Source organism: Anguilla anguilla, chromosome 7 (assembly GCF_013347855.1).
Source record: "Anguilla anguilla isolate fAngAng1 chromosome 7, fAngAng1.pri, whole genome shotgun sequence".
In the NCBI taxonomy this organism is placed as follows: domain Eukaryota; kingdom Metazoa; phylum Chordata; class Actinopteri; order Anguilliformes; family Anguillidae; genus Anguilla; species Anguilla anguilla.
Genome location: NC_049207.1, coordinates 13978324 through 13991795, shown reverse-complemented (window position 1 = coordinate 13991795; position 13472 = coordinate 13978324). Strand labels below are relative to the sequence as shown.

General features: G+C 42.5%; 1 protein-coding gene across 2 annotated transcripts in view; it reads right to left on the bottom strand.

Moving 5' to 3' along the window:
* Positions 1-13472, bottom strand: part of lrriq1 (leucine-rich repeats and IQ motif containing 1) — a 36936-nt gene that overhangs the window by 13833 nt on the left and 9631 nt on the right. For both annotated transcript variants that reach the window (XM_035427230.1, XM_035427231.1), the window contains exons 15-23: positions 9336-9512; positions 6085-6486; positions 5579-5741; positions 4777-4896; positions 3720-3809; positions 2788-2933; positions 1956-2024; positions 1593-1681; positions 818-919 (exon numbers count right to left, since the gene is read on the bottom strand). In XM_035427230.1, the coding sequence (XP_035283121.1) occupies positions 818-919; positions 1593-1681; positions 1956-2024; positions 2788-2933; positions 3720-3809; positions 4777-4896; positions 5579-5741; positions 6085-6486; positions 9336-9512 (1358 nt within the window). The remainder of the gene's footprint in view (positions 1-817; positions 920-1592; positions 1682-1955; positions 2025-2787; positions 2934-3719; positions 3810-4776; positions 4897-5578; positions 5742-6084; positions 6487-9335; positions 9513-13472) is intronic.

Genomic DNA, 13472 nt, shown 5'->3' with positions numbered 1-13472 from the left:
ATTTCCTCCTGTTGATGTCTATTGTCAAGCGAGGCTGATAGACCCATGCCGATAAATGTGGAAGGGGTGGAAATGCGTACCAGCAACCCCCCACCCGGAAAAAAAATTATTATACCCCCCCCCCACCACCACCACCACCACCACCACTACCAGCGTCCCTCTCCACGCCCCCATCTTAAAGTGGAGACAGAGGTCTTTTGCAGCCCGAAACGCTTCAGTGGTCTACCTCCCTGTACTTAACTCAATTTCACACATATGCAGTGAGCGTAGGTCCCCTTGAAACACTAGCATCTTGTTTATCCTATATCATCCTAAACAACTTAATCTCCCACTACTAACGGCCATTTCTGCACGGTTGGCCCGATCACGTAATGTGCATGCGTCCGTTTATTAAGAGCAGAGTGCATCCGGCGCTTCGCTCCGTCTACACCTTGGGCACGGCAACGGAAAGGGCCTTCGCAGCGAGCACATTACACTGCCCGTCTCATATAGCCTGTGATGGATCCCATGCGTCGCAGTGCGGTACTCAGGGCTATTTAGACTTGCCAGCAGGTATTTAACTCCAGAACTGTCACATTTCAAAAGGGCCCTTAGCATTCGGCCTGTGTACCACTGCAGCACATACTGTTCATGCAATGTTAATTCAATGTGAAATAAAATTTATTTTGGAGGGAATTTATTTCTTCAAAAAAAGATTCCCTCCAAAAGAAGTTTTAAATGAAGTCTAGAGAGTTCTCTTCTGAAATTGGACTTCTCTCAATGGAATATGGGCACATCCTCATACACACAGCTTAATGGATCAGCAGCTGAAACCCACCTTTGAAGGGCTGAGTTTTTTCTGGTTGGCTTCTCTTGGGTACCTTGACGGGGGCCTGTTTATTTTCGCTGTTCCTGAACAAATCCAGATACGCAGCCGGATCTGCGAGAGGAGACGGAGCGAACCCGCAGTCAGGACACTCCGCTCGAACCCTCGGCACCACAAACCAGTGCCACCTGCATCTGACCGGCCATGACCGAGTACCCACAACTGGCAACACACCACAACACACTCCACATCCCAGTGCAAAACCCCCCACCCCCCCCCGGTCTATTACGTTAGCGGCCCTGGAGCCCAGCTAAGACCTGCGTGACAGTTAAAAATGATTGGATTTCTGGAATTAGGGCCACGCTCATCATAGACAATCAAAGGCATGCATTTCTCCATCACTACTGTCTTCAGACTCGCTCTACATGAAATCGGAATCAAAGCCCATTGACGTCAGGGCCGCCGAGCGCTGGCTCATCATAATGAACACTTCTCTGGGTAGTGTAGAGGCTGATTGAAGTTGAAACTAAGAGTAAAAATAGCTTATTTCCTGCAACTGCTCTCCGACTCGAAAATATGCTGTGACAACAAGGAGTCACGTTATATTCAAAAAACAAAGGGAGCTGCTTGTTGTTACAGTCAGTTGCGTTTTATTGAAAATGAGAGGCTATTTATGGTCACGGAGAGCCTATAAAAACTTTGGCAGAAAATGCCCGCGGTTCATGAAATCAGTTTTTCTGAAGCAGGCGGCCTTGCCATACAGAGCAGACTCAGCGGAACAACTTACCCCCTGACCTCCTGTCCTTCTTCTTCTTCGGTTTCATTTTCTGCGCTCTTTTCAACATTAGCTGAGCTGTATACCTGTCACTTAGTCCCCTATGAAGGTAATGGCAAAGGTAAGACAGCTGAAAATATACCATACATATACCATTTTGAAAAATCCCAAGTTACGTTATTCATAATGTAAATGTAACAAAAGCTTAACCAAGTTTAACCTGAGAGATTACAAAATAGGAAAAGGGCCTATCCTTTGTTACTGAATAAGGAATTGAACAAACAAAAGAAGACATGGTAACAGAATGTGCTTACAAGACTTCTGATTTTTAATGAAAATATACGGCATTGCCATGCACTCAGTTGAAAAACTTACCACTCTTTCATTATTTTTTCAGATTTCTCTTTTGGTGGGCCAAACACACATGCCAATGGTGACTTCGTTCTACAAAAAAAGCACAAACATGTACTTAACATAATAACACCTAGTCATTGGTAAGACTGTACAGCCTGGGTTTTCAACAGGGGGTTCTTGAAGGTATTGTAGGGGGTCCCAGGCCAGACTTGAGATGCAATTACAATATATTTTGGAAAATATTTCAAAATATAAAACCTTTTTCTTATATAAAGCCCTTTTAGACCTATGATGGGGGTCCCCTGATGCACAGCATAATAAATAAACACAATGTCTTTATTATATTCTATATTGCAATCGCGTCTAATAATAATAATAATAATAATAATAATAATAATAATAATAATAATAATAATGTTTTTTGCAGACAACGGCAGCTTGCACACCTTATATTTCTCATAGTACCCTAGGCTCATGTGTCTGTGATCTACACTGCCACTGTCTTTTGTTAGTTGAGTAAGTCTGTATGATTTTAATGGCTCTGTTTTTTATTTACCCGTGTGTGTGTGTGCACGTGTGTGCGTGCACACGTGTCCGGCTGTGGTCTACGTTGGCTCTGTCTTTAGACACTGTTATACTCACATTACATGAATTTAAAACGCTCTTATCCCAAGCGACTTGTCGTATGTACTAGTCAGTACTAGTGTAGTAATTTCAGTTAATATCCAACTAACCAGCTGCAAATATGTGCGTGTGTTTGTTCTCTTAAGTAACCTGTGTTATAAGTAGCATCCATTTTGGCTCTTTAGTGCATGTGTGTGAGTGCCATCCATGATGGCTCTGTTTTAATTACCTGTGGGTGAGTTCAATTATTTCAGGCGAGACACTGCGACGTCCTGAGAGAGCAGCTCTCTCACTCTCACCTCCTGGCCATGCTTGTCTGGGCTGCCACGGCAACGCAGATGAACTAGTCCGCTGCGTGTACTGGTACACTGGGGGCTATAACACACCATAAGGAGGCCATTCAACCTAACTTCTTTGGAGTTTTTATTTATACATAAAAATTTGGATTCCATTTTCTGGTTAATTTCACAATTTATGCTATTTCAAAGACCAAATTGGTGATTACACGACAAAAAAATTCACCACTTCATTAAATTTGTTACCTTAGAATAAAATGCCGCGGTGGTTTGAATAAAGTGGCCCCCAAAGTGGGAAAAGAACGCACGTAGAATATATGTCATGTCAGCACAGCACCACGTTAGCATTTATTTGATTTGGCTGACTGTGTAAACTTTAAAAAAAAAAAATTGACATCAGCTTAGCCTCACCTGTCATAGCTTCATCACATTACCTGGAGCGAAAAAACAGAACCGCTGCGTTTACTCAAACAAAAACAAGGGGAGCGGTTCAGAATCAGAAACGAGCCTTTCCGCTGATGTTATTCCTCTCCGAGGCCCCTCGTTTCGACCGCTACGCCGGACCCCCTTCTATTTGTGGACTGGCGGAGGCTAATTGTTTTTGTACTTTATTAATGTTAAACAAAGTCTGCTCTCCCAGCTGCCGCGTCTCAGCGCCCCTGCTACTGTGATGTAGAAGGCCTGAGCGCCGTCCAAGATAAAGAGGGAGCCGGAATGGAGAAAAGAGGGCTCTGACAAACGGCATCTGCTGGTGCGGAGGAAGCTCAAAGCTCCATACAGCGACTGTGTTTTTCAAGGTAATAAATTTGTGCATTAATCACAGCAGGGCCGTACATCCTGCGAGGAGACGTTTCCATGCTGTTACCTTTGGCCAGGCCGCCCGGTCGCGAGAAGGCAGCGTTTTGGGAGGCGAGCGCTCGGAATCCAGGGTTATCCAGTCCCTGTCCAAAGCGGCCTGTTTGGAGGAATAAAAGAAGCATTAAATCCTTTGTGGTAAAAAATCCAGCAATATATGTGTGTGTTTTCACACCCCTCCCAGGGTCTGGCACTTTATACTTCAAAACCAGTTTTCGGCAGGGCCACTATTATTAAGTACAGATTAAACTATACTGGGGGAAAATAACCTGCATAATCAAATAAACAGTAGTCAAATGTTCTCAGAATTTTTTGCATATTTGTTCAGACTGTCCTCGGGTTCTAGATTTTATCTACTTAATTGCAAAAAATAATTCAAACAGCGTTAATGAATTTTCTGAACTCTAATGGGACTATTAATACAAGAATTTATGTGGTCAATTTGGGAGAAACATGGTTTTGAGGGACTTTATATAGCATCCTAACAATAGTATTGCAGTCATTCTACATGTACTAAAAGTACTGCCACACATTAGCACCACTGTTACAGCACCATTAACAACAGTGTTACAGCAATTGTTTTTAGTATCTTCCTGTCGACTAGTATTGCCTCAGTAAAATTTGTATACTGTAGCACTATAACAATGGTATTGCCACAATTAAACTGAATGTAATTCTTAGCAGTAGTACTATTCTAGTTAAATGTAGTATTGCATAGCATTTCAATGTCACAGTTCAGATTATCATAGCACCTTAACAGTATTCAATTAAGTTTAGAATTACACCATTCCCAAAAGTATTTCCAGAATTAAATTTATTACTGCACAGCAGCCTTAATGTCAGTATTTCCAAAGAGCACTTTGTTCAGTTCAACTCAAGCCAAAGGGACAGTGAAAGGACTGGCAGTGACTGATTCTCTTCTTCTGTTCACAGTTAGGGACACCAGCCCGCAGTAGGCTGAGGAAACGGAGGGGACGTTCAGAGAGGGCCCATCTCTGCCAGGGAGTTAAAATAATCAGGGCAGGCGTTCCCGGGATACGCCAGGTGGATTTATCAGGTACTCTCACCTCGTCAAACGCGAATTCGTCCATGTCGACTTCCGCAAATTCCTCGTCCGCCTCCGCCACTCGAACGGCCGCCAGCGCAGAAGCCAGCCTCTTCCGCAAAACATAGCCCTTCCACGCGGCCTGGAGGCAAAGACACCGAGGGTTATAGATCAAACGCAAATGTAAATATTGTACGTTATCCCATTAGGAAGATAAAACACGTTAGCCTCGGTTTAATTGCAGAGTGATCTGTTATCTGAACTTTAGGTGACACATGCTGCTACAAGACAAATGGAACGCCAGAGTGCTTCTAAATCTTAGAATTCCCCACGGAAAGACTTCACAGGCCAGAAGACTGGAATCCTCGAGCTCCCACTACCGCAAATCTTCTGTGATCTGATTAATCATTTTACAAGTCCTCCAGGACCAGTTAAAACGCAGCGAGGAGAGAAAAAATATTTTAGCACAAGTTAAATGTCAAGCACTGCGTCGCATTGGGAGCGCAAGATTGCATGTATAAGTCTTTTAAGTTGAACTTGATATTACATTAAAGTTCTTCTGGCACTTGTTCAGTAAAACAAGAGATGCACTTAGAACCCCTCCGGTGAAATTGCGTACTTTCATGGTCTGGAAAGAAGAACCAAGTTAAACGAATCTAGAAAGTAACACGATTTGTCTGAGGAATCTATAACATGACTGAAGCACAAGCATTCGCTTGAGATGAAACAGAATGCAACAACAGGGGAATCTGTCTCTTTTCCTGGTCTAGCAGCCATTTGAGTTGTGCTGGGCAGTACGCTTTCCACAGTGGAAACGATCCCACCTGAATGACGGTGGCCGCCCGGCACTGATCCGGACGGGCCTCTTCGGAAACGCGCTCGGCGGCGACGCCGTCTCCCCTGACGACCCGCGTGGCAGCGTTCAGGACGGCGGCCCGGCGACATCGGTGTCCTCGCCAGAAGCTCTGAATGACCACGGCCGCCATGCTGCGCCGAACACGGGCGGGGTTACAATACATCACAACGCACAGACAGCAGGGTCTAATGACAAACTCAGCACAATTACCCTGAGTAAGTAAGGCCATTCATCAACAGAATAGAGCAGCCCCAATTCAGATGCAAAATCCTTTCTTTGCGTCTGGGGATATTACTCGCCATACATTACAGAATATCAAGATGAATAAGGAGAAAAAAGACTCAACGTCTTGTGTCTACGTCAATGAAAAAGTACAATGCATAAAACAGTCAATATATTTACAAATATTTAGCCAAATTTATTTGTAAAAAAAAAAATGCATTTATGACTTAAACGGAAAAACTGGGGAATTACTTTTTAAGGTCAAACTTTCGAGAGGGCTTCTTGCTCGGTTTGTCTTTGGCGTGTTTTTGTAGTGGATCAGTACAGCGGTCACTGGTCACATGACCTCTTTGACTCCCTGCATCCTCTCCGCTGGTGCCGGCTGAAGGTTCGGGAACGGAGCTGGGAGTTCCGCCGGTCCCTTCAGTCTCCCGGCTGCAGGAGGCCCCGCCGGCCGCGTTCTGCTCGCTCTCCTCAGCGGCGCTAGCAGGAAGCGCGCGCTGGTCCAGACAGCGACCGGAAGAGACCGGCTCGGCTCTGTCCGTCACCGTCAGGTCCCCAAACTCGTGAGCGTACCGTTGCTCCTCCGCCAAGAGCAGCAGCTCCTCGCAGTGCTGGCTGATGATCGTTGGGACATCCAAAGGAGAGGGGGCGCTGTCACACACAGTTATGAAAATGATTATCTCTATGGAGCAATTAACAATACTTCAGTAACTTCAGACAGAAAAATATTTGTTCATATCGAGAAAGGAAGCAGGAAAGAAAGGAAGGCTTTTCGATTCGGATAATTTAACATTTTAAGCATTTAGCAGCTCCTGTTAGGCAGACTGCCTTACACAGGCAACATTTTTCTTAAGAGCAGTCCATTAATACAGCTGCATATTTACAGAAGCAGCCCAGGTTAAGTAGCTTCCTCAAGGGTACTGCAGCAGTGCCCAACCCGGGAATCAAACCGACAGCAGGGTTGTGGAACTGAAATTACAAGCCCAGGTCCCTATCCACTGTACTGCACTGCCACCCTCATACAATTTTAAATTTGTACATTAATTTTATTTATTAAATGACTAAGACCTACCACTACTGCACCAGTTGTAGGATTTAATTCATACTAACTAAATCACTGAGGTAGACCAGAGTACATGGACTCAAACGTGAGCAACACAAAACCACGTTGTTACATGCAGCATCAGCAAATCCCATGATCAATTAATAAATCAAAAAAACACTATTTATTTGAGTTCATATCAGATCATATAACATACATTTAAAAATGTATTTGCATTGAACTATGTCTTCTAGTCGAGGGTTCAACTTGAACTGCCATAAACCTTAGATTAAAATCACGTCCTACAGAGTAGATGAATTGTTCACCGTATGTGGGGTTGCTGCATTAAATCATCCCGAACAGGCTTGGAGAACTTATCTAAAGGTGCAGTGTGTAACATCAGTGCCGCCTGTCTTATAATGTGTCTTTTCATTAGGAGGATTAGACCGGTACAAAGCCGGTTCATCTGCATCTTATTCCATTAGCAATGGCCAGTTCCGCTTCCCCCCGGCCCGTGACCTCGGCCATCTCTGCCGTTGCCTAAGGTAGCGCGGGCCACAGGGTAGGGCCATACGGAACAATGCCCCTGCTCTTCAGCTCCTCCAGGGGATTAGGCCAGACACAGAGACACTGTATCTCTATGCCCACATACCTGCAGGTTCAGTACTGAAGCACGTCAACCACTTAGTACTTTGCAAAGTACTCTGAGTCAGAAACAGGGCACTTTGGTTAATTCTGTCAAATTGTGACTGTTTAAAGTACGCCAGATAATTAAACAAACAATTGATTTCTTTTGTTAAACAATTAATTTCAACTTGTCTTGGCAGGGTAAGATAGGATCTTCAGGAATCACATTTTGTTAAAAGGAAAGACAGTGTGCCAAGGCAAATATCTGCACGCTCGCCCTAGACCTTCTACAGGTCATCAAGTTAAATGCTAAAATGACATATTTGCAATCACAGCAAACATACCGTTCCCTTAAAAAGTTTCATACAGCCTACAGTCTACAGTCAATTTTCACAAAAAAACAAAAACAGCCTTTGTCTTTAACTTTGGAAAAAAGTTCAAACCGAAAGTAAAGTAAGGGTCTGCGTAAAAGTTACTTTTGCAAATTTAACTTTTTGTCAATGGTTATGTAGCCAAATGAGCTTAGCCGTTACTGCAGTTTTGTTAATTATAAAAACAATGGGTACAAAAACATACAAAAGGATTAAAAATAGACTTTGAAAAAACAGTCTGAAATGTAGCAGTCAAAGTTAAACAGTACTGCGGTTTTAAGAGACGGCACAGAACACTCCTCCCCGGGGCGGTGGTGCGTTCTGAGACCGCGACGCTCCGTACGCGCACGCAGCCCCTCGGCCCGGTTCTGCACCGGCGCAGCTACGCGACTTCACACAGACGGAGGCAGACTTTCCCCCTCTGTAAACCCCGGCTGACACCAGGTCAGGTCACAAGTTAAATGATGCTGGTGGTCTCTGTCCGGTCCCAAAAGCGCCATTGTGCAGGGCGTGGGGGTGGGGGGGGGGGAGCAGAAACGTGGTCCTCTAACCGTAAGAGGCCCCGGTGTGAACTGCGGCAGAGTTCCGCATATATAATTCCACAAGGTCAGCAAGATTACGCTACAACGTCAAAACACAGGCTTTTAGGTCAATAGTCCGTGGGCAAACTGGAAAGTTTGTATTTTTTGGAAATGCAAGTTCAGATTGCACCAATTTAGCAGACATCAGTAAATATCAATAAATACATACATACACATGATTTTATATCCTAAAATTTTTGTATACCCATGGTATTGATATATTTCTACAAATCCCCCATCTCTCCAGTTCTAAAGTCTTCTAAAATCTGATAAAGCCCACCCCAGTCCAATAAGTTATTAGTTAAAATCCTGCATGTAGCCAAACCATTTACCAATTTGAAGAATTACCAATTTGTTTTGAAACCATGTAAAACATATTGCTTGGGCTAGAATGGACACAGTTTTGAACATATTACATTGCACTTCAGCATTTAGACAGTTATTCAGAGTGACTTAGACAGATTGCATTTTTTACAGTCCATTCATACAGCTGGATTTTTACTGAAGCAATTCAGGTTACGGGGACAGGGGGTAGATCCCCAGGTGGAAAACAAACCAGCAACCTCAGAGTTACAAGCCCAGTTCCCTAACACAGCTACTTCACATGGGCAGATTCTGACTCTTACCCACAACAATCTGAGCAATCTCGCTTCTTGTTTATTTCAAAACAGGGCATTTTGTGCAACAGTGACTAAGAAACAGGGCTTGCTGCACCAAGGAGATCACAGGAAAGCCAACTGCAGTATCCTTGAGAACAGTGTCTCCACTGAATTTCATTAGTTCAAACATATATAAAGAAAGGTGGGCTATGTAAGATACTCAGACATCCATAGCCTAAGCCAGGCTTATGTTCGGTTCAGCCTGGGGAGAGGCACTCACCTCAGCTGGGCCTCGTGCCTCCGCTGCACCCTCTCCAGCTGCTGGAGCTGGGCACGGCAGAAACCCAGGAAGCTCCCCGGAGGCGGGGTGCCTGCCCTGCCTGAGGGGGGCGCTGTGGAGCTGATCCACTCCCCATTGACCCTCCGTAAGCCCGGCACCGTCTGAAGCAAAGCGGACCTGCAACAAACGGCCTGTCATCTCTCACGTCAAGACACATCTGGGTCTGTATGCTGTAAAATCACTCTCCACATCACCCAGTTTTGGCTATGAAAACATGGAACAAAGTTGAGAAATTACATTTTGGCAGAGTTGAAGCAATTTTTTGTCATGCTCAGCATAACATTTTGTTCATCAAAAAAGTTCAGTAAAGGTTTTGACTTTTACTTTTTATTTGAGTTTTCATTATATTTGCCTTCTCAGGAAGAATATACTCTAAAGAAGTATAATCTACCGCATCATAAAAATGCTGTACTTTCAGTGCATTTTCACATGGCCACAGACAGCACACACTACATTATTTATCTCAGTGAGTGTAAAACTGTAGCATGTACCAGTCATATATATAATGCAGTATGTGCTAGTTATACCTTTGTGTGTGTGTGTGTTTGTGTGTGTGTGTGTGTAATTTAAATGTCTAAAGCGATCACAACCGTCACTAGTCCCTGCAAGATCAACCACTCCTCCAGCCTCTCCGAAAGGCTTTTTGAGGAAAATGTTTACTCTAAGCAGATGAAACCACTTAGGAATGTGGATAAAACATATACTGAGTTTGACATTCTGGTCCCACGAGAGTCAACAAAAAATGTCTCTCCACGCAGAACAAAAGATTTCGTTGGGAGTCTGCTGCGCTCATGGAAGAAGTATGTGATGACACAGGGCTCAGATTAAAGGCTCAGAGGGTATCTGGGCTTCGGGCCCGAACCTGGAGCCCCAGGTGTCAGTCAAGCACTGTTCCTCTCGGCCTTACTAAAGACTGGGGAGATTAAATCGGAGCGGCCGTATTTGGCTCCCCTGTAAGCCCCCGCCCCCCCCGGGTCAGAGATACCCAGAGAGGTGACCAGCGCCTTGGGCTACGGATGTGCCTTCTGAGGAATCCCAAATATCCTTACAAGAGTCTATTTCAGGCAAAAACGGCGGGGAGAGAGAATTCTGTCCCAGTCCACTTCCCATTTTGAAGGCCTCGGTAGCCTGTGTTTGCTGCTCGTTAAACTAAATAGAGTATGACAAATTGTTATGGCCATTAAAATAAATCAACTCTGATTTCAGGATTTTACTTTTAAAAAAATTAAAAAAAAACATAGTGAAAAAGCATTCCACTTCTTTCTAGCCTGTCTGGAATGCGCTGTCAGTGTCTGCGTACACTTTTCCTGGCGGCATTTTGCGTTTGAAGATATATAGCGCTCGCTAATCCCTTTGATACTATTTCAAGACCTGAAGCTGTAAAAACTTCAATAAAACATTCATTAAGAAGAACCATAACAACCAGCGATGGCAACAGAGCCGTAAATCAGCATTACTTGCATGAAACTGCATTAAATATGTTAAGCATTCGGCTTTACATATTCCAACATAAAATTATTGTCCATCAATTACATACCATGTGTTAGAGACGAGTTTATTTCAGAAACTTGGGAAGCGCTCACTCAAGTTTAGTACGGTGGCAGCTAGGGAGCGGTGCTATACATGCAAATTAAAGATGTTCCTTTTTCAAGACACTCACAGAATTTAGCTCTAGCTGACTGAACATGCAATTAAATAGACGCGCACAAATCCACACCTAATACACACTTTATTCTGTGCACCCACTATTTTTGCCGTACATAAGTCGCACCATAATGCGTTATATATCAACCATAAAGCTATTTATGCAGCCGGCAGCACGGTACAGTCAGAGGGCAAGTAATGATGAAAATCGAAGTAAGAGAAATGTGGTGGGAGAGGTGATTATCCTCAGATAAAAGTTAGAGAGTTTTGAGCCACGGCAATCCCAGCTGCGCTTCTCCTTCAGAAGAACCCAGTTCGTATTTCATTTAGTGAAAACTTCCCCGAAAACATCTTGTCTTAAAGAGGCGCAATGAATCACCCCGAAGCGAGACGCACTCTTCTCCGCGGGCTCCTCGGGCGTAATTCTCCGCGATATTCTTTAGTGCTTTAATTTAGGCGCTGTTATCACTGGCCGCGGATGAAAGCGTCGGGCGAAAGGGGGGAAATGCTGGGGCTAATTCCACTGTTGGCATTGAGGGTTAGGCAAAGTTCAATGGAGCATTTGGTCTCCGTTTGAGTCAATGGTGGAACCACAGAAATCCCTCGGTAAAAGTAACACATCTTTTGTGTGTTTTCAGGACTTAGCACTGGTCTCCAAAAGGTTAGCCTATGAGTAATTAAAGACAGACTAATGTCAGCATCTATGTCAGTTCCTAACCCACAATACAATTGCATAATATATCTCTCCATAATAATAATAATAATACACTACTATTATTATTATTATTATTATTATTTCACAGATACTTTTATCCAAATCATCTGTGTAAACAGAATTCAAAATTGCAATATAGGATACAAATAGCAAATAAACAAGCACAGTAAAAGCTGCTACATAGAATTACATAAAATGTAGCATGGAACCATCTTCACCATTTATCTCAAATCACCAATATAAAATCAATAAAAACCATGACCATAAACTAATCTGTATATCTACAATATCTGCAATAAATACAAATAATAAAACAGACATACACTGTTTCTCTGTCTACATAATCTTCACCAAATATTTATTATATATTAACTATTCTGTGAATAATATATACTGTATATATATATATACATATATATATATATATATATATATATACAATAACCATACAATATATATAACTATATATCTTATTAAAGGCAGATAAATATATCGTTGACAATTTCTGGAAGTAATTATCATAATATAAAAAAAGTTCATACAAGCAGAAAATAGCCATCTCAAGCCAAAAAAAAACTTTTTTACATGCTTGCAAACACCAGCATAAATGTAGTTGCACTAGGAAAAAAGTATGAAGTACCAACAACTAAATTATTTATAAAAGCACATACATCACGGTTGCCTGGAGACAGACATATAGCAACTGTAAAAAATCATGATTTGCCACACACTACTGGCACTGTGTACCCACCGTAAGGACAGGGACAGTTACAGACACCGTTTTCATTGTTAAAATTAATAAAACTACATAGGTCACGTCAGGACAATTACTTGTGCTCGCAAAAATGCTCACAATTTCTAGGTTGCACCATTTCCTTTTTTTGCATATGCAACCAAAGGTCCAGCAATTTTAAGTCTTGCATCTCAAATGGCTACTGGAAAACTTCTATTCACACCAAAAAACATAAGCAGTATTAACACACGGTCCTGTATAAGAAGCCACATGTACTGTCTCTAATAACTGGGTTATTCTGATTAGTAACAATATGGCAATACAATCAAAATAGATACTCATATCATGATCATATCATATCATGATCAAAATGAGTTTGTCTTAAAAATTGCTACAATAATGTCATACAATGACAGTGTTACTTGCACATTAACTTTACAATCTGAGTACGGGGACACCGAAGCTTCACAACTCAATGTGAAACCATGTACTCTTGACTTTTTACCGATGTAGAAAATATTCATGCACACTGTTTTAGCTATACTGTACAACTATAATTTCAACAAGAAGAGACAGTCCTCAGTGTGGTATTCAGAAAGGTTTACTGACCCGACAACACTGAGTATGAAAAATGAGTACCCACAAGATAATGAGATAACACTGATTACTGGGGAAATCAACTGAGCCTGAACTCCTTCCTCCTGCACTGTCACCCAATAGGATTATTATTTTCTGTAATTCATTATTTTTATTTGTTTTTTTTTAAAATTCTGAACGACATTTTTGACAGATGAGGTGAATAAATCAAGTGTTTTGTGCGCCCCCATGTGGTTCTACAGTGAAATGTAATTATGCCTTCATGAAACTTGGCTGAAACCAAGGGAAGAGAGCCACATGTGGTACTTTAAGTGTGAGATTAATGTGAGAAATAGAAAGAATTTAATTTTTTTGATTGGAAAAATATTTTCAGAATTTCGAGCACTCG